General features: G+C 34.4%; 2 protein-coding genes across 2 annotated transcripts; one reads left to right on the forward strand and one right to left on the reverse strand.

Moving 5' to 3' along the window:
* Positions 1–481: 481 nt before the first annotated feature.
* LOC130825282 (uncharacterized) lies at positions 482–5,790 on the reverse strand. Its single transcript, XM_057690424.1, has 6 exons — positions 5,381–5,790; positions 4,472–4,684; positions 4,181–4,347; positions 1,729–1,810; positions 1,569–1,637; positions 482–892 (listed from the first exon to the last, which is right to left on the reverse strand). Exons 1-6 carry the CDS (start codon positions 5,486–5,488, stop codon positions 722–724), a joined length of 810 nt encoding a protein of 269 aa, XP_057546407.1. The 5' UTR covers positions 5,489–5,790; the 3' UTR covers positions 482–721.
* A 5,207-nt stretch (positions 5,791–10,997) lies between these two features.
* On the forward strand, positions 10,998–11,985 carry LOC130825283 (serine/threonine-protein phosphatase 7 long form homolog). The gene is made up of 2 exons (XM_057690425.1): positions 10,998–11,412; positions 11,491–11,985. Exons 1-2 carry the CDS (start codon positions 11,023–11,025, stop codon positions 11,737–11,739), a joined length of 639 nt encoding a protein of 212 aa, XP_057546408.1. The 5' UTR covers positions 10,998–11,022; the 3' UTR covers positions 11,740–11,985.
* The last annotated feature ends 10,427 nt before the right edge of the window (positions 11,986–22,412 follow it).

Genomic DNA, 22,412 nt, shown 5'->3' on the forward strand with positions numbered 1-22,412 from the left:
ATTTGAAGCAAGAGCATAAGAAGGATTTGGCCTTTTTGTATTGCCATCATCCTTATTTTCAAACGGCTCTAGTACCATATTGAAAGCTAATGTGAATGATAACACAAGAATGAGAACTTAATGATTGTGTGTTCTGCTTTTCTACTCAATAAAGTACCAAATTTATACAGCCTAAGATGACAATAAACTAGAAAAGAATATTTACGTATTACATTATGCCTAATTGGTAGCCTAGAATCTAGCAATCAATGATATGGTCATGGATTACATAAAACCAATCTAATATATTGCAATATTGACAAAATATATTGCTAATATAATAACATATAACTTACTTAGTTAATAAGTAAGTCAGATTGTTACATAACACTCCTTTCTCTTATTTGGCTAATCACCCTGGTTTTTCCTCTCTAAGTTCAACTTGTAATCTAAAGAAACACAGATTCAATTCCCATTGCATAAAAAGCTTAAATCTAACATGGAACAAAATAGCATTCGCTTTGATTAGGAAATGTGCGATCATCGTTCATCAAGGTATAAATGTACATTTATATCCCGAGTCCAGACTCTTACAACGGAGAAAATTTGACAAGGGTCGATTCTAGATGGTTCTCAGTTCGCAACATAATGTTGTAATACAAATAATCACATTCGACAAATGAATAATGATTGTCTCGTAAATGATCATTTACAGGTGTACTGATAAGGATTCGTATTTTTCTTACTGAAGGCCATAAACTAGCAATGCTCCGACTGCACCAATACCAGCAAGTAGCCCTATGATTACTCCGATAGGAGGCAATGCGCCACCGACTGCCTTTCCTGTGTTCACATCATAGCGCGCAAACCTCTTCTTTGGAGCTCTACACTGAGGGCAAGCATAGTCTTCAGGCTGTAGAACAGGCAGAACAAATTTGTTCAGATTTGAGACAAAATTAAACATTTTAGCAACATTAAGGTGGTGCAGATACTGGCGGGGCCGGGCCTAAATAAATATGGACCGGGTTAGCTTAGGGCCCTTGAAAAGCCCAACCGACGCGTTTTTATTAATTGAAATTATTATTATCCCCATTGATCAATTTATAATAATTAAATTATTGTTTATGATAATTATATTGTAATAACGTTAATAATTCCTATTGGCATTTGTCATTTATAATAACACAAAATCTTGTATGAGACGGTCTCACCGTGAGACGCGCCTCATATTTGGGTTAAATAGCCCGATAAAACAAAGTTTTAACGTATGAACTTATTTTGAGGCCATCTCACAGAGAGATGGTCTCTACAAGAATATTGTGAGACGGTCTCTACAAGAATAGCTCTTCTAATAATTGTGGTAGAGCTCGTTTTTTTCTATTTATAAAAATCTGTTTTCGGCTCATATTAAACCCTTTTATAATCCGCTCCATTTAACTGTAGTAGAGCCCGTTTTTGGTCCGACTCACTTTCTACTCGGCCCTTACAATAACCTTATAAAAAACAGGCGGATAAGGACTCTAAATGAAGGTTCGGCCCGTTGAACAACCTTAGTCAACATACAATAATAGAGAGATTAAGAAGCTTGCCTGCTCTTCAAAGGGTTTTGATAAAGTGTATATGAATCCACAATCAATGCATATGTGAGTTGCTCTGGCCTGCAAATTTTAGGGGAATCTCATTGACATGAGTAAAATGTGCATACAATTCTACAAGAGGTGTAATGTTAACGCCTTCATAAACGCTTGCCTTTTGGGCATCGGTTAGCTTTCGACCAAAACGGGGAGGAGCAGGACGTTTCATGAGCTTCTTCACATCAACTTCAGGACCCCTATCAAAAAAAGCAGAACATGAGAATTCAGAACCAATATCAATAAAAATACTAACAAATGATCACCAAACCCAAGATGATAACCGTTAAAATTGTTGGATATACTTCACAAGTGAGGAAGATCTCACATTACTAAAATAGTGGATTGTGGATTTGCATATAATACTTGGTGGGTAATCCTCTTAATACTATATGGTTTTGAGAAAGAGTGAGCCTCATTGGGTGTTATGTAATTCAACGCTCATTAATCCATGGGTGCCCCGTGAGTGTGTCCAATCTAGTGGGCCCAAGAGTGATTATATGACGAATTGTCACGGCCTAACAAGAAGAAGGGTGTAAGATCAATGATTCCGTCAGCTTTAAGACCAACAGGCAACATCAACCTTATGATTCTTGAAGCATGTACTTAACTTATGGTCTCATGTCACAAATAAATCCAAGTATTTGAAGAGAAAGGACATAATGGAATAATGATTTAGTGAGTAGTGATGAATCTATTTTCTTATATTTGGATATGCATTATTTCATAAGGGGAAACAAATTAAAAACCAATGAAAAGATACAATTCTCACATAAACTAAATACTTCCAATGTTGAAAAGACTGAGTGAAAACACAATTTTATTTCTCTTATGACCTATTTTTATTGTTCACTCCTATTTACTTCATTTCCTTATCTTCCATTGTGACATAGCTAAAAGCTTTCCTCTAAGTAGTAGTGGGTTTATTACTGCCAGTTGAGCTCACAATACTGCACATTTAGGAGCTGTTTGGTATATGAGGTGAAATGGAAAGGGAATGGAATCAGAAAAAATGGAGTAATGTAATCAGTAAGCAATACTTTATATACTTGTTTGGTTTTACCTAAGTAACGGAATCAAATAATAACAGGCAATAGCTCAAAAATCAAATTATTGTTCTTCTTATTGCTTCTTTCACCCAGTATTCTCTCTCTTCTCACAACCGCCATCTCTGATCTACTCTTATATCTAGCATTTATCTTCATTTTCTCTTTCCGAAAACTTAATTATCTCAAAAAAATTGTTTTATATATCCACTGCCATCAAGACGTCATGCCAATTAATATTTTCATCAAGAAGAACCCAAATTATTTGGATCTTTCCAAATTCTGTATCCTCAACAAAAAACGAAAACATATGATAGATGTTGAATTACAAACCTTACATTAGTATAGGTTCATTTGAGGCTTCCATTTTTGGAATTTTGGTTTTTAATTTTACAATATCTTGATGATAGATTGGTTGATTGTGGTTGAATTACAAACCTTACGGATCTTTCCAGTGAGTGGTTGATTATGGTGGTAGATTGGTGGTTGTTACAGTGGTGGCCAGGTTTTAGAAGTTTGGCAGTTGTTGGCTTATGGGATAGGGACAGATTATTTGGTTTGGGCGAGAAAGAAGGTCAAATAACCACAGAGCTGAATTATTTTCATTGAATTTGTTTTCTGTGATATCTGACCGGTAACTGTGTAATGGTATTGATTACCTTAAACAAACGGAAAGGGTTAACAATTTCTTAAACCAAACAAGTAAGAGATTGGCTTAATAGATTCCGTTTCTTGAGTCTGATATTTGCATACCAAATAGCCCCTTAGATTTAGGCAAGAGCTTTGTAGTAGACCAGCAAAGATAGACGAAAACAAACCAAAAAAATTGATTACTATGAGTAACTTGCGAATTCCGATACAATAGAGAGAACAGAACCTTTGATGCTCATTGGATCATCATTTTTGTTATAGTTATCTAAATGTCTATGGAGTTTATCGAATATATTCTCTTTTTTATTACGAGCAAACTTGGTTTGCCAAAAATTAAGATTGCAAACAGAATCAAGAAAGTAAATGTATTATTGGTTGCTTGTTTTATTACATCAATAACCAATTCCATTACAAGAAGGAAACCAATACTTCTCATTTGTTACCTTTCCTCCACCAATTGTAACAACTGATCTTTCTTTTCTCTTTGTTTTTCATTGTGTCACCCTCCTCCTCCTTTCATCTTCATTTCCATTTCTCAAGTGTAATAATTTTCATTATTTATACCAATATCATGTGTATATTTTAAGACCTACAATCAACCCCTAGTCATGTTGTAGAATCTATGCAATTTGTAGACTACATAAGTCGAACATTTAAGCCTAACACAAATTGTTAAGTTTAGCTGGATTCATTGTTGATGTCAACATATAATCGAGAGATTACATCCCAAACATATGACAATGGAAGAAAGGGCTCCAGTGACTTATAAATGGGAGAAACCATCCCAATCCCAACACAAATCCTTAACTCTTTGATTCATCAATAACAAATCCAAACTCATCAAAAGCACAAAAATTGAACAAAAAGGAATACCTATTGACAACAAAGTAAACTGAATCAGGCTTAGCTTGTATAGCAGTTTTTGTAAAACCAAGCTTTTCTGCAGGCCAAAGCTCTTCACCAAAAAAACTGCTAGTATAAAGCACCTGATCACCTGCTTTAAGCCCAGCTTTTGCAGCATTTCCACCCCCATCTACTGCCTATTTCACCAACACATCCACCAATATACTCAAATTTTCTCTTCAAAACACCCAAAATTTCAAACCATTTAACAATTTAGTCAATAAGATTAAAAAAGACAAAAAAAAGTGGTTGTTTACTTACAGCAATGACAACTCCTCCACCAGGTTTCTGACCAAGTGTAAGACCCAATGGCTTATCAACTTCAACCTCAATAGTTTTAGCAGCACCAGCAGCTTTTGCAGTAATCTCAAACCCTCTTCTAAATCTTGTTAAATTGCTTTTTCTCTCTGCTACAAGTGAACTAAAGATGACCCTTTTTGCATCTTGCAGAGAAAGACCATGAAAATTTGTTTTCTATGTCAAACAAGAAAAACCCAGTTAAAAAAAAAAAGAAAAAGTAGAAAAAAAAATTATCAGCAACCAACTCAACCAAAAATTTAAGCCGATCGTTGAGGCCCCAAGAATATCTTATATACTCTAACAAAAATAATTTGCAAATTATATTTTAACAAAAATAATTTGCAAATTATATTTTTAAAGTTTAGAACTTTTACGAATTACAGTTCTAGTGTTTATTTTTTACAAATTACAAGTCACCACAGCACTGTCATATGATTTACCGATCTTCTTGCAAATCACGAATAAAAAAAGTGAAATATGGTTGGTTTTGGCTATTTTAGAGTTATTTTATGCGAATTGCGAATTTAAAAACTGAATTAACTGACACATCATATTAACAATATCAAAGTATTAAACAGGTTCAAAATTGGTGGTCGAAATTTTAAATTAAGTTGTTAGACTTTTATGTTTTTTTTTGGCCTAGGCCTCTAAACTTATACTTTAAACTTATACTTTAATTGGTGTAATTTGCAAATAAATATTAAAATAGTAATTTACAAGAGTGCTAAACCGAAAAGAAACTAAAACAAGAAAAAACCCAATTAAAACAAGCAAAACCCCAGTTAAAGAAGAAGAACCCAAATAAGATTAGAATTGGATGTAAATAATTATGATTGAAAGATGGAAAATTGGGCAAAAATGGAAGCAAACCTGAGAAAGATGAGGCAAGCATGGCTTAGAAGAAGAGGAGGATTGAGTCCTGGTGGAGAAGGCAACAGAACAAGAAGAGGAAGCTCCTGCCATTACTGAAGAAGCCATAATGAAGGAATTTTGAGGGTAAGATGAGAAGAAAAAGATGAGTTATGAAGTACAAGAATCAGAAAATGTTTGAATATTGTGAGATGAGTGAGTTGTGGATAACAGAGCTTCTGGGTTCTGATGTTGGTGGGTCTTCGTGGCACTGTAGTGTTGTGTGGCGTGTGGAACAACTAAGAGAGCTACAAGCATAAAATGTAGTACTCCAAATGCTAGGACCCTTTAACGATTGGTTGTGATTTGGGAATGTGTGATGTGTAGCCGTTGAAGCTTCTAATTCTATTGGTGGCTTGACAATCACAAATTCTATCAATATTTTATGAATTTATTATTTATTATTAGGTTGAGTGGTTTTATATTCCTCACATTTGTATCTTGTGAAAAATTGGTGAAATTTAGTAAAAAAGAAAATTAAACTGAAAAATAAGATAAAAATAAATAGAGGATAGAAAGATGGTTAAGATGAAAAGAGAGTATAAATTTTGGAGATATAACACCCTTATAATTAGGTCTAATTTTAATTTAGGAAAAACACAAACCAAACCTAATCATGAAAGCGTTACCGCCACATCTATTCCTGATAAGAAATAAATGTACGGCTAAACAAATATATAAGAGGGTGTTTCGTAAATGGCTGATAGATGATAGCTGATTATAGTGGCTGATTTGAGTTTTGACCAGTTGATTTTATTAACTGGTTTGACCAGCTACTATAAGCAGCTTGTTCAAAAACAGTTTATTCATGTCAATAAATTGTTTCAACCAACTAATTTACCAAACACTAGCATTATCTGGTTTGACCACCCAACCCTCTATTTATATCAAAATAAGCTAAAATTGCTCAATAAGCGAATTTGCCAAACACCCCCAAAATAATTTTATACAATTTAACTACTAAACGATTCTTACAACTGAAGGTTAAATTTTAACTGAGACATAACTAGTAATAAAAACTAATTATCTAGATGAACCTCATTCCACGATCCCCACGCGATCAATAACCTACAAAAAAAATAATGCAAGAAAGACAAGGGAAAAACTCCCAAAATTAGAAAATTGAGTAATTTCAACTCCATACCATAAAACAATTAAGTTTGAAAATAATTTAAGAAAAGAAAGTATAATTTAGTTGAAATTAATATTAGAAAATAATATATAGCTGAGTTAAAAATCAATTTGTGAAAACAATATAATATTACATAAACCAATTAATTAATTTAATAGTTAATAATGACAACACATATATCCAGTTATTAATTTGATTGTTAATAATGACAATACATATATCTAATTATTAATTTGAAGGAACGAGAACGCCAATAGGCCGAGGCTTTACCCCTATACATACTTCATTAAGAGGTCGTCACCCCAAATAATTCAAGGCCAACAGAGTAGTTTCAGGTAACCCTAATGTACACACCCTTTCTACTTGGATCACAACAAATAGAAGGAAAACCAAACATCGTATCAAGTATCAAAAATAATACATGTCGACAGTTAACTAACCAAACAGGGCAAACTGTTCATCACCCTTATACTTGGATCACAACAAATATAAGAGCTTCATTTTCCCCGTGTTACACTTTACGTGATTGAATATAATTTAATAGTTAGTCATGAGCACACAAACGTATAATCAAACATACATTATTTATTTAATTTTATGATCATAAATTTTTCCAATAAAAATATATCTCAAGAATATTCAACTGAAATCTCATTTGCCAAATCACCATTTTAACCTTAATGGTGGCAACAGAAATTAATATTATAAATATTTCTCTTTCAAATTACCGCATTTAATTTCGTTATCAATATAATTTTTCATCAAAATAATAATATTATAAATTAAACATGTACAAAATAGTAGTAAATATATAATTTAAGTAATAAATATATATGAATACTAGTATAATACCCCTGCCATGTACTGGATTTTAAATTTTTAATTATAAGTAAATTATAATGATTATTCTTTGATATTTAAATATACAATAATTCATGAATCAATTGATGTGGGTAATAAAAAATGTGATTTCACTATTTCAGTTTATGATAGATTACCTCTTAATGTAATAATATAAAAAAACAAAACAACACTATGATACAAATATTACATTATTACTTTTAAACAATATAACAATTTTATGGTTGTTTGACAAATCAAATACTAGATGATTTTATCAAATATTTCAAGGTGTTATGAGCTTAGTGATATAAATATTAAAATTAAAATAAACTTATTCAATATTATTAAATATACATGCAACACGAGACTAATAATCCTGGTGTGCAGGATATAAATTGCAAGAATCAACTTAAAAATTTACCTTCCTTTAGATTAAGACTGCATACATATACACTATAAAGATTACACATATAAAAGTACACTAACTTGTAAGCAACACATCTAAAATCAAACTATTCAATAACTGATTTCAAAATTAACACTAAGATATAAGCATTTAAACCCTAATGTGAGCTAAAGTTTGTCGATCCAAATTTTAAAAAGTGGATTAGAAAGACAATGTTAGGCAAAATATGTAAAGCTAATCGCAATGAAACTCCATTTAACATCATCTTCATGGTTATCGTCATCATCTTCAAGATCTTCATCATCAGGTTTGAAATGCGAACAAATATAAACATCGAGAACTCGAAATTGTGTGGAAATAGTAAGAAATCATATATGTTATTAAAGTCTCAAATTCACTTAAACCCTAAAACTATGAATCTTACAGTAATGATCCTTGATCTGATTCAACAACTTTACCTTCAATTTTGGCTGAAGCTTGAGAAAGTGTTTGGTGTAATTAGTCATTTTTAGGTGTGATTAGTTGATAATGTGATAGAGAGAGTTTAAGATGTTGAGAGGAAGATGAAAATGAAGCCAATATCTTTTCAAATAAGTGACTAAAATTAGACAATTATTCTCCAACAATCAATCCATTTATTTTAGGCGAGATTAGCTGATAATGTGATTAATGGAGAAGTTGAATTTTCCTAATTTACTGCCAGAGAGATGCGCACTGGTTGGAAGCAAAGAGATGTTTCCTTTTTTAATTGAATTTAAAGAATACTCACAATACTTTAATCACCCTTAATTATAGTAATAATTTTATTTGAGCAAATACGGAATTATTGGTGGATTATAGGAATTATTAGAGTAATGAAGGAATAAGCGAATCAAAAATTAATTGATTAGAAGAAATAATTCATACACTCAAAACTGTTGTTTTTGAAGGCGCCACATGGCAACACAAAATTCATTTTCAATATTCATTCTTTAAGTGACACGTGTGCAAGCGGTTGTTGTATTAGAATATTATATGATATATGAGAGTCTATTCCCAATCTATGGCCAAATTAAAAAAAAATTCCTACTTTCCTTAAAATGGGAAAGTATTTCCAAGTTTACCGTCCACGTAGGATTGCTTTGAGAAATTTTTTTTTTTTTTTAATGAAACCGCTACATGAAATGGCGGTTTTATTCAAGCATTTGGAGTAAACCGCCATCTCAGATGGCGGTTTGGTTAAGGTAAATTTTTTTTTTTAAAAAAAAAAAAAAGTAAAGTGGAGTAAACCGCCACTTGATTTGGCGGTTTGGTATTAGTACAAATCTCCAGAATGTCGTGAGATGTTGTTCACTGCATTCCATTTTGCTCTTCATTCAACTTGCTGCCGGTTTTGCTAAAAAAAAAAAATTCTTCACTCTCATTTACTTCAAATTTACAATTCCTCTCATTCAACTAAGCTAATCAACTACATTCCCATCTTCTCCTTGTGTACTAGTTCATTTTCATCCTCATTTAAGGTATGAATAAAACCCTAATTTTTGTTCAATATGCAAATTGTTTTTTTTGTTCATTATTGTTTGAATTGAAGTTATAAAAACGTTAATTGTTTGTTACATTCTATTGTTTTCATGATTTAAGCTTACGTTTTACACATTTGTAGTTGAATTTTAGGATTTGTTTTGTATGCATATAAAGTGTTTGATGAAATGCTTCAATGAAAGTTTATTACTTTGTAGGGTTAGTTTAATGGTTTTTGTATATATTCATGGTATTTTTAGCTTTTATATTTGAAATGAACCTTATAATAAGTGTTCTAATACCTTAGTATCACAAATTCTTGTATTCAAATTTACACTTCCCGTTATAGTGTATTGGGGTGAGGAAGTCATGATATTGGTTGCAAATTGGTAGCAAATTGGTGGAGATATCACATGAAAGATCATTATCCCATTGAAAAACATGTTGAATTGGTTGCAAATTTGGATAATGCGAGGGAAGTCATGATATTTTTATGATTTTTATAACACTTATGGCGATGAAAAACACGTAACAGCGATCATGGCGATGCCGGGCCCAGTTGATCCATCAGTGCTTACGCTTCAGGCGACACACAGGAGCGTAGCTGCGTGGGAGGGCTCCACTGCCCAATTGGTTACTCGTCAGCACTACCAGGCGAGTACGTTACGGTGGGAGGTGGATGACAGGGTATTAGACGTAGTCGAGCTAGCTGGTTTTAGATACATTCACCGGTTGTTGGGCGGGGGCTTAGAGCTCGATCGAGCTCTTATCACTGCATTGGTGGAGAGGTGGAGGCCGGAGACACATACCTTCCACCTCACAGTTGGCGAGGCAACGATCACGTTGCAAGATGTGGCAGTTATCATGGGACTGCCGGTTGAAGGACAAGCAGTCATTGGTCATGGGGAGGGAAATTGGCCAGCATTAGTACATGAGCTGCTAGGGGTTTGGCCGGAAAACCCTCAAGACCCCTCACAGCCGAAGATCATCGTTGGATCGTCATTGAAGCTGACTTGGCTTCGACATCATTTTAGCGCGCTTGAGGATGATGCAGATGATGTGACGGTTGACAGACATGCCCGAGCTTACATTTTGTACCTGTTTGGATGCATCTTGTTTCCGGACAAGAGCGGCGACTCGGTACAGTTGATCTATCTCCCTCTACTGGGAGACTTGGAGCGCGTAGATGAGTACAGTTGGGGAAGTGCTACCCTAGCGTATCTGTATCGTAACTTATGTCGAGCATCTCGTAAGGGTGCCAAGGACATGGGTGGATGCTTGATGTTGTTAGAGATATGGTCATGGGAGCACATTCATATAGGGAGGCCCATTATTCGGACGGTTCGACCGGATGGGCAACATGATCAGGAAGATGACGCGAATGATTTTGAACCGTTATTAGGGTCACAGCATCGTCGCGGGATGGATCCTTTGGCAGTAAGGTAGCAACACTCAATTCACTATTCAAATTCATAATTTCACTATTTTATGATAGATGAAAATGTTAATCAATGTTTATTTGTTTACAGCTGGCTTCGCGTATATCTTTCGAGATCCCACTCCCCACATACTCTCGTCTACTACAGGGACGCACTAGATCAACAAGGGGACGAGCAGGTTAGTAACATTTACTATTTGTATTAGTTATGAATAAATTGTATACATTACTAAGCATATTGATTTCTATTACAGATGACATGGCAGCCTTACACAGCGGCTAAGATGGAAGCTCTACCGCACATATGTACATCGGGCCACGAGATTTGGAGATCGCGTTGTCCTCTTATTTGCTTTGACATCGTCGAGCTACATCTCCCGGATCGTGTCATGCGTCAATTCGGTTTGGAGCAGGTAATTCCGCAAGCCTGTGACACCCAACGTCAACTACATGCGATCGATCGGAGGACTGGGGACAAGAACTACCTCGTACGACATAGATCGCATGTAGATGCGTGGAACGACCGAGCATCTACATTGGTTGGAGGAGATAACTTCACAGGTCATAGCTCTGCTATGTACATGAGTTGGTACAGGCGCATCTCCATATTACGCCTAACGAACACCGCATTTGCGCAGCCAGGATCACATTACCATCCGACATCTACGTTACTGGTACGTTTTCTTTCAACACTCATAACAAATAGTAATAGTTTTAAGTAACTGTTTTAACAATATAATGATAACAAACAGGCTGAGCGCATCCGATCGGTGTTGATACAATGTAATGACACGATTCAAGGGGCCGCTACATCGCCAGTTGACGTGAGCTATCGGCTATGTTCTCAGACCTTAGGCTCCATTAATGCGTCGTTGACCGATGCATTGAGTCAAGCGGGTTATGAGTACCTCATACTGACTCCACCCGTCATTGGCGACGTAGATGACACATTCCACACTCCTTCTCCAAGGAGTTCAGCCCATCGAGGTAGCTCTTCCTGAGGATCCAGTTCTCGGTCCACAAGAGGCCGCCAGCGTTCATCTACTCAGGGTCGGTCTTCCAGATCGCCATCGACATCCGCTACTATGTCGCCGTTCGTTCCTCCGTCTTCCATCAACACTCCTCCGCCACATCCATCGCCTCCGCAAAGGATTATCACATATCAGCATGCTAGTCAACGACGAGCTCCTACTCTTAATGTCATTGCGGAGGTTGACGAGTTCACACCATCATCATCCACCGGTGCGCAAAACAAAAGGGGCCGGGGGTTGTAGTTTAACAAACTTTGTATGTTCTTATATTATTTTAACTTCTTGTATATTCTTGTATGATTTTAACTTTGTATGTTCATGATTGTAATATATCTTCGCATTATTTTCATAATTAATTTTTTCAAATCAAGCTGGTTCGTAATTGATTAATATGGAATAGATGGTATTGAACTAGTTTAATGCAGGTTACGTTCACTATTTAGGGGAAATGAAAGAAAAAAAAATTGTTGCAGGCCACCAGCAAACCGCCACATGAAGTGGCGGTTTACCAAGGATCAAACCGCCACATGAGATGGCGGTTTGCCTTGACCTAACCGCCACTTCATGTGGCGTTTTTGTGCTTTATGTAAACCGCCATTTCAAGTGGCGGTTTGGTCTGAAAAAAAAAAAAAAAAGACTTTTCCACGTGGACGGTATTCTGGGAAATTCTTTCCCAAATTAGGTAAAGTGGGAAATTTTTTTTTTTAAACATTATTCTGGGAAATGACTCGATATATGATATGATAATATCATACAAAATCACGCATCTTATTTAAACACATCAATTATCACTTAGCACATAATACTATCGGGATAACCTTTATATACACTCCTATCAACCTTCATTTTTGAATTTGACGTTTGAAGTATAATTGTTATTTGCAATTTGAAGATAGAAAACGGCTAAAGATTGAAAAATACTATAAAAAAGAAAAAAAAATGACAATAATAGATGTAAAAAAAGACAACTGGTTGATGAGAGAAAAAGAATAAGAAGGAGAAGAAAGAAAATTCAAAGTAATGAATGATTAAAGAGTAAAATGGTTTAATTTATAGTTGTAAAATGTGGTAGTTAATAGATTTTGATGGGAAGAAGGGGAGGAATACGGAAGTTATATTAGAAAGTGGGAAATTGAAGCTTTAAATTTTGAGACTAACCGTTTAACTTGGTTTTTTTAAAAAATATTTATTTGTTTTTTATGTTTAAATGTGTAATATTTTTTTAATAAACTTATTTATTATTTTTTTTATTTGTTATTATTTTTTTGGATTTATTTATTTTTCTATTATTATTTTAATTTATTTTATTTTTTTTATAATATTTTATTACAGTGGATAGGATTAAAAGAATGAGAGTAGGATCATTGCCAAAAAAATAGAGGCAAATTTACCTAGAATCATCCAACAATTTAATGATTTTCCTATACTAATCTCACCTATTGATTGACCATGAATAATCTCAATTTTGAGAGATATTTCTTAGAGTAAACCAATAACCAGATGACTTGCTATAGCAAGTGTTAATTTTAAAAGAAGATAAATTAAAATCAGTAAAAATTGTTAGAAAGTACCTAATAATTATATTATTTTTTTAAAATTTTTACTAAAAAATACCCAACAAATTTATTTTTTTTTCAAAGAGTACCATGTAACGTTACTCATTCAGTTAACAGTCAAATATAAGGTTGACTAGCCACATTTTCGTATTTTACACTCTTCTTTAATTTATTTTTCAATTTAATATCCTCACTCATCTTCTTTCTCTACATTTTTACTCAAAATCAAAAATTCTGCAACAATCACTAGTGGAAAAAAGCTCAAATGCTGCGGTTTTTTGACCACCATATACTGCGGTTTCGACCCCAAGCATTAGTGATAGCAGCAGATAGACTTTTTTAAATGCTGCAGTTTTAAAAATACACTATATGTTGCGGTTCAAGGGGAACCGCAACATATAGTTACAAAAGAAAAAATAACTATATGTTGTGGTTCCAGGAAAACCGCAACATATAGTCATTATTTTTTTTTGGTTTTTTTCGTTTTATTAATAATCCAATGCTAATTCATTTCTAATGTACACAGTTGCAATCAGTAAATAATCACCATAAATTCGTCACCAATATACACTCGATCATTAAAATAAACAAATATATATATATATATATATATATATATATATATATATATATATATATATATATATATATATATATATATATAATATCATAAATAATACATAAATATCTACAATGGCAAAAGTATATGTATATTAAAATCTAACAATAATTTAACTCATATATATATACATATACAAAATTCCAAAATCTAAACTAATTATACTACCAAACACATAAATTAGATAGATACACGGCCACCTTATCTTTCAATTCGCGCATTTCTCCTTCTGTCAAAGTGCGTGATTCCCGTGGAGTGTCGTATAAAACCTAAATATTATATGAAATAATTAAAAAAGTTTATATAATACTTATACATTAGATTTTGCCAATATTAAATATATAATATTAGAATTTAAGAATGTAACATATACATACCGCATTAATATTTTCGACTCCAACGTTATTCACGGCTTGTAAGAGATCGTCCATATATTTGAGAGTGTAGTAACCGCAATCAATGCCATTATCTTGTAGAAAGCACTAAGAGAAAATAGATGTTAGTGCCAAAAATGCTTTAAAAAACCTCAAAAATGCAACTTAGCACGTAATTTCAAGCATATGACTATTGTTTTGAATTCTAACCATTTCAGCACAATAACATATACTAAATAGTGTTGTGTGCCAAGTTTCGTGCCAAACAAACCAATTTTGAACCATTTTATGCGAGAAAGTGCCAAAAACACTTTAAAAACTTCAAAAACACAACTTAGCACGTAATTTCAACACAATAATATATACCAAATAGTGTTGTGTACCTTTACTGTTTTCCATTTCGGATATGTGGCTCTAGAACTATAACTCATTTCTCCACGCACTTTTTTCATTATGCTGAAACGCATGGAAATATTATAACTATTTATATATCAATTCATGTAATAATATTAATGTAATACTATATATATATATATATATATATATATATATATATATATATATATATATATATATATATATATATATATATATATATATATATATATACATAACACTTAAATGAAATTGGTAAAACTTATAAAATTACGCATTCAACAAGGCTTTGAATCTTGTGTTGCAAGGTGGGTTTTGAGCTTTATGTAACGAGTCGAAGACGTGCACGGTATTAGTCAAAGGACATATGACCAAAGTATCGAATGCAAACTACAAACGCAAATTTAATATCAACAAATTAGAGAATATGTGAACTTAGATAAAAATTAAAAAATAAGTTCAATTTCAAAAATAAAACCTATTCTTCCACATATGGAGCCAGAATGAACGTGTGTTTAGATGCAAGCAAATTTTTCAAAGCAGTCTCAATGTATGCTTTGACGTCATCTGGCACATTTACACATCTAATATCCGAAATCGCTTCAGGACAAAATCATCCAATTTTTATTGGAGGTTCGCAACAAATTAGCTCCTCAAAAGCCGCACTAAACACATGAATAAGAAAATTTTGTTAGTAATTCGGTTATTAAAACAATTAAACAATAAAGCCCAAATTGTAAGATAATGAACATCACCTCATGTAGACATGGATAAGAGCTACATTCAACATGTCTCCTCTCAAAAATTGCCCAATATCACTAGAACCGATAATTACAAAAGGGTTTTCAGCAAAGCTGAATTAGTCCTTTTGCATGGGTAGCATGATTGGGTCCTCCTCACACATGCGAGATGCACATGTGTGCAGCCATTTGCAATCTAGAGAAAGATCTTTTAGCTCCACATCAGTCAAAATTGGATTGGTTGCCATCAACTTTGAACCAACCTTTGATGAGGAACCGATCTCTCTCTTAGAGTCCTCTGGACTCTTTTGCTATTTGAATTTATACAATTTAATTAGTGTAAGCTTACAATTAAATATAAAAATAAATAAGATACAAATGATTATTACCTTGGTAGTGAATCGGACCCAAGCATATGGCCACGTGACAAAACTACCTTGGGCGTCTGATAGTTTCTCAAGGCTCCACTCTGGTATTGGAAGTGGGAGTGAGAAATCTTCAAACCCCTTTACAATAGTTTCCACGGTCACACTTATGTGGCCACCTGTAACAGGCATGGAATGCACTGCTTGGCCCTCTTTGGTTGGTTGTGCCACACCATATGCAACTTCAGTTAAGTGGCCAGCACTGACAACACCTAACTGAGGCAGCAAAAGAGAACAAGGAGTAGCCTCCTGAAAATTGTGTCGTTTAGTATAATTAGCATCATAATAAAATCTTAAAACACGTTGCAATTTAAATTAATAGGTGCTTTTATACACACACACACACACACACACACACACACACACACACACACACACACATATATATATATATATATATATATATATATATATATATATATATATATATATATATATATATACCTTTACCACTGGCTCGGGTGTTGGCTTTGGATTTTGAGCAACGGAGTTCACGGTCTCCGGTGTCGGATTTTGACCTTTGAGGGTAGTAATGGGCTGGGGTGTTATTTTTTGAGCTACGGGGGTAATGGGCTCGGGTGTTCGCTCGATCGAAAGCTTTGAATCGCCAGGTTGACTTTGTTGATCGTCGACGATCATATTTGCCAAGTCTACAATGGGTGCTCCCATCTTCTGCAAAACAAATGTAACTTTGTCAAGAACGTCGTTCATAATTTTCCTTCTGAGGGTCGCTACTTCTTCAGGTAGCATCGTTCTTGATTGAGCAGCGACATACTCTTTGCCGAAGGCCTTCTTTAACCCCACGCGGATGCCTTCTTTTCCGAATACCCGCCCTCTATGGTCTTTCCCTTAAACCATATGCAATGCATCAACATTGCCTCTACGGGTGAACTCCCACGTTACTTCTTTTTCCTTCTAAATCATCTGTTCAAATAAAAAGTGACATATATAACAATTTGTTTATAGTAAATCTAAGCCAAAAAATATAAAACAAAACAAGCATATAATTAATAATTTCAAAACTCACTACAGCATCAGCAACCTTCTTCGTTCCCAGATTAGTAATGGTAAATTTACCACTTAAATCTCGGGAATGAAGTTCGCAGTACCAATCTCACACGCGATCTCTAGCAGGAGTATTCACGGATGCGGAGGTAGTCGTAGATGAGGTCGTGGGACTTTGATTGGGGTATAACACCGCATCCACCCACTCTTTTCGGGCCTCATCGTACGTTTTTGGGCCCAAGCGATGGTAAAACTTCCTTTTGCTTGCTGATTCTAAAGCTTTACCACACTTTTCCTATTAATCAATAGAAATCAAATGTCATATATTAGTTTAATGATAGAATCAAAAGAAGTAAAATTAAATCAAAAGTTATAATATAATACGTACAACTTCGGTGGGAGTTTTTTTTGGCAACAAACGCTTCCTATTCATTCTTCCGATATATGACCCCATATTTCATAGGGCATCTTTGAAGGTGCTTGGTCTCCATCTTCATTTCCATCTTCGTTTCCCGTTTTGACCGTCTTGGTCTTACGGGCACGTTTCTTGGTAATCCAGTCAGTCACAAGTTTGGATTTGAAGTCTCTGAATCTTTCAGCAACAGCTGAAAGAAAAACATTCTTCTTCTCCTCAGCGTTCTCAATGTGAAAAAGATTCTACAAAAGAAAAATTATATTTATTAGTGTCAATTAAATTAATTTTAAAATGAAACTAAATGGATAGAAATAGTAAAGTTGCTTACCACAGTATCATCCCATAGAGAGTTCTTCAAACCCTTTGGAACCTCGTTCCATGCGTACAATATGGAAATCTTACAGATACATATGCCAATTTGTTTTTCATATTGCCTACGCCATTTGCCACAGGGTTGACCCAATGCATTGTATTCCAAGTGCATGGGTTCTGTGACTTTGAGGCTTTTCGTAAGACCTCGTCCTTTTCTCTTCATAGAACCAACGCTAGTAGTGGTAGTGGGAGTATCCTTTGTACTATTTCTATCTCCGAGGGATATGGTGGGGCGTCTTCAGCCATACGCTCGCGTCTAATAAATGGGTCGCCATCCTCTTTGTCAGCCCTCTCTTTGGAGTCATGGTCATCATTAATTATGTCCTTCTCCATCTCGGGATCATAGTCCTTATCCGACTCATTATGATGCTCATTATCAGAAGTCTCAATCTCGGGGATAATTTCATTACTGAAAAGATGCATTGTAGATGAGAGTACCTACATGAATATGAATAGAAATATATTAGAACAACATAGGAACTTAATTTCGATTCTAACCATTTAAACACAATAATATATACCAAATAGTGTTGTGTGCCAAGTTTCATGCAAAACAAACCAAGTTTGAACCACTTTATGCGAGAAAGTGCCAAAAACGCTTTAAAAACCTCAAAAACGCAACTTAGCACGTAATATCAAGCATATGACTATTGTTTTCGATTATAACCATTTCAACACAATAATATATATACCAAATAGTGTTGTGTGCCAAGTTTCATGCAAAACAAACCAAGTTTGAAGCACTTTATGCGAGAAAGTGCCAAAAACGCTTTAAATACCTTAAAAAACGCAACTTAGCACGTAATATCATGCATATGACTATTGTTTTAGATTCTAACCATTTCAACAAAATAATATATACCAAATAATATTTTGTGCCAAGTTTCATGCAAAACAAACCAATTTTGAACTACTTTATGCGAGAAACTGCCAAAAAAGCAAAAATACTTCATACCTTGTGAATCACTTAATTCAAATGTATTCCTTCTGTGTGATCTAAATGCGTATAACCAACATCAACATCATCTTCATCCACAGATTTTGGATTGATAGAGGGCGGGGAGTCTTCAAAAGCATCATATTCTTCCTCATCCTTAACATCACCTATACCAAGGATACTTCTTTTTCCCGGTACAACAATAAACCATTTTTTATCAGACGGGTCTACAATGTAGAATACTTGCTTGGCCTGAGTAACTAGTATAAATGGCTATACCAATTACTACATACCCACTTGCATTTGAAAAGACCAATGGTGAAACTAGAGTAGTCAAGCTCCCATATTTCATGTACCCACTCGTAGTATACAAATTTAGTATCAATCGACGATTGATCTTTGGCACTCGCGTAAAATGTAGATGACGCCAAAATAGAAACTCCACTATTCTGCAGATAAGATGACTTCTTATCTTGACCCTCAGTCCAAAATGTGAACCCATTGACATCATAACCCTCATATTTGTTGACATCATCACGAGGACTAAAAGCTAACCACTTAACAATTTTAGATACACCCTTGAGTTCTTCACATATTACTCGATTATGAAACCAATCAATAAATGTCTGATTATGCAACTGCATCAATGCCCTATCTCCTTTAGAGAGATATTTGGTGCGCAATATATCAAAATGCTCATTCAAAAAAGGATGGACTTCTGGAATATGATGCAACACATACAAGTGTGCTTGTAGAAGACTTTCTCGAGGATGTGTGATTGATTTGGAGCCAATTGTTCCTTTTCCCTCAAGCCTTCTTTCATGTCGAGAGGTGGAAAGTCCAATAGGCTTTGCCATGGCCATATACTCGGCTATGAAGTTACCAATCTCATCGCTCACAGTGCCTTGAATCATACTCCCCTCGGGTTTTGCTGGATTCCTCATTTTGTTTTGTAAACCTCCCATGTGTCTCTTAAAAGGATAACACCACCTTAAAAAAAAGGACCCAAAAGCTTGATTTCACGAACGAGATGGACAATAAGATGAACCATTATGTCAAAAAAAAGAAGGTGGAAAATACATCTCAAACTTGCATAAAATTACAATCATGTCGACTTGAAGAGTATCAAGCTAAAAGGGTTCAAGAACTTTACTACAAATTGTGTTGAAGAACGAACATAGCTCGGTAATAGCATATCTCACATGTTTTGGCAATATTCCACGGATTGCAATTGGTAAGAACACTTGCATCATTGCATGACAATCGTGAGATTTCATGCTTCCTAATTTCAACTCACCATTTAGGGTCACAAATCTCTTCATGTTAGATGAGTACCCTGACGGAACCTTAATGCCATACAAAGACTCACAAAATGCCCGCTTCTCTGCCTTGGACAATGTGTAGCAAGCTGGAGGCAAATAATTTTTTTCATTACTCATCTTATTCTTATTGCCCTTTCCCTTGTTATTGCCACCAACTTCATCAACTCTATGTCTTTTCTTACTCACCTTAACCTGTGGCCATAACTCGGGACAAATACCCTTACATTCAAAGTAATCTCACACGGCCTTAACATCCTTTGTCTTACCCGGAATGTTCATGAGCGTCCTGAGTATGGAATCACATACATTTTTCTCTATATGCATAACGTCAAGACAATGCTTAACCTATAGATATCTCCAATAAGAAAGCTTCCGAAAGATATATTCTTTTTTCCATAGTCGGTCTTCACCCCCTTGCACTTGCCATGTTTTACCAAATACAGTTTCAACTCCCTTAAGCTGTTCGTAAAACTCATAACCGGTCAACGGTCGACGAGCTACACGTTTCTCAACCTCCCTGTTGAACATCTTTTTCTTCTTACGATATTGGTGATCTCGTGGGAGGAACTTTCGATGGTGCATCAATATGTGCTTGCACTTAGGAATCCACGTGGATTCCATGTCATCGATACATATTGGGCATGCTTTCTTCCCTTTGTTCTTATACCCTGATAAGTTGCCATATGTCGGAAAATCATTAATGGTGCATAAGAGCATTGCATGCAAGGTGAACTCCTCATTAGCATGTGCATCAAACACGGAAATGCCTTCATCCCACATCTTTCTCAAATCCTCAACGAGAGGTGCAAGATATACATCTATGTCATTGCCAGGTCATTTAGGACCTGAGATAAGAAGCGAAAGCATAATGTACTTACGCTTCATACACAACCAAGGTGGCAAATTATAGATCACTAACAATACCAGCCAAGTACTATGTTGAGAACTAAGATTGCCGAATGGGTTCATTCCATTCGTACATAGTTCGAGCCTTAAATTACGAACTTCATCCCCAAATGTCTTATGCAATCTATCAATACTCCTCTACTTCGGAGAATCAGATGGATGTGTGAGCAAGTGACCTTTCTTCACCCTATCAGCATGCCATTCTGATACAATACACAATCATTCGGATATGCATGAATCTTCTTGTACTGTAAGCCGAAAGGACACATGAGCTTTTTGGCATAATATGTCGACTTTGGAAGTTCATTTCCCTCAGGAAGCATCTCACCTAACGCTTCAAATAGCATTGTGAAACTAGGGTCACTCCAATTGAACTTTAACTTAATGTTAAAAATTGTCAACACGGTTGTTAGTTTGGTGAACTTTGTACATCCAGGGTACAAAGGCTTTGGAGAAGCCTCTGTCAACAAGTCAAAAACACGAGGACGTTCTCCTAACTCATCCTCGACTCCCTCCATCATCTCATCAACACGATCTACATCCTCATCGACATTCTCTTCATCTGTCTCATACCCATCAACATGATTTTCTACATCCTCATTGACATCCACATTATTGACATCCTCAAAAATACTTTTTTCTTTGTAAACTCCCTCCTCACCATGCCAAACCCAAACATGATATTGTGGCCTAAACCCACGTCGAAGTATGTGCTCCCTAAGGATATCAACACTATCTACCTTTGGTACATTGCCACACTTAACACATGGGCAATAAAAACCAACTCCCCCCGTCCTAACTTGATGTTCAATGGCAATACTACAAAATTCTAATACGTCATCAATAACTTCTCACGATTCAATACTTCTATACATCCAAGAACGATCTTTTGTCATCTTAAGTGTGATTAATTAATTCAAAACAAAATTAATAATCACTTTTAACATATATACTTAACCCTAATTAACCACAAAATTAAGTAATAATCATTCAATTTAACCCTAATTTACAATAATTAATTTCATACTCTATAAATTGTTCAAAAAATATATATATTCTAATAAAAACATTGTTTTAACCCTGATTAACCTTAATAATAATACAACTTTTTTTTAAATTGTCCAAATTATATTTATTCTAATAACCATTATTAACATTCATACTAACAACTAATACTAACATCATATAAAAACAATAAAAATAAAATCACATTCATAAATTTGGACAACTAATTAATTAACATTCATATTAATATTCATACATATAAAACAAAATAATTAACATACTAATAATATAAACTTGGACAAATGTAATATTAACAACTAATACATTCTAAATAAAATCACATTTAAACTATAAATAATAAACAACATCATTTAACCCTAAAAATTTAAAAAACAATGAAAATTGGTATTAAAAGAAATTACCTTATGTATCTAGATGAAGAATAGCTACAATGTAACCTACAATGAAACAAGAAAAACAAAATTAGTAATTGTAACCATTTCTCAAAAAAAAAAGAAAAAAAAACAAAAACCAAATGAAACCGAAATACCTTGAACTTTTTCTTGGGTTTTTAAAGAAAATGAAGAAGAAG

This window comes from Amaranthus tricolor, chromosome 10, assembly GCF_026212465.1.
Source record: "Amaranthus tricolor cultivar Red isolate AtriRed21 chromosome 10, ASM2621246v1, whole genome shotgun sequence".
NCBI lineage: Eukaryota > Viridiplantae > Streptophyta > Magnoliopsida > Caryophyllales > Amaranthaceae > Amaranthus > Amaranthus tricolor.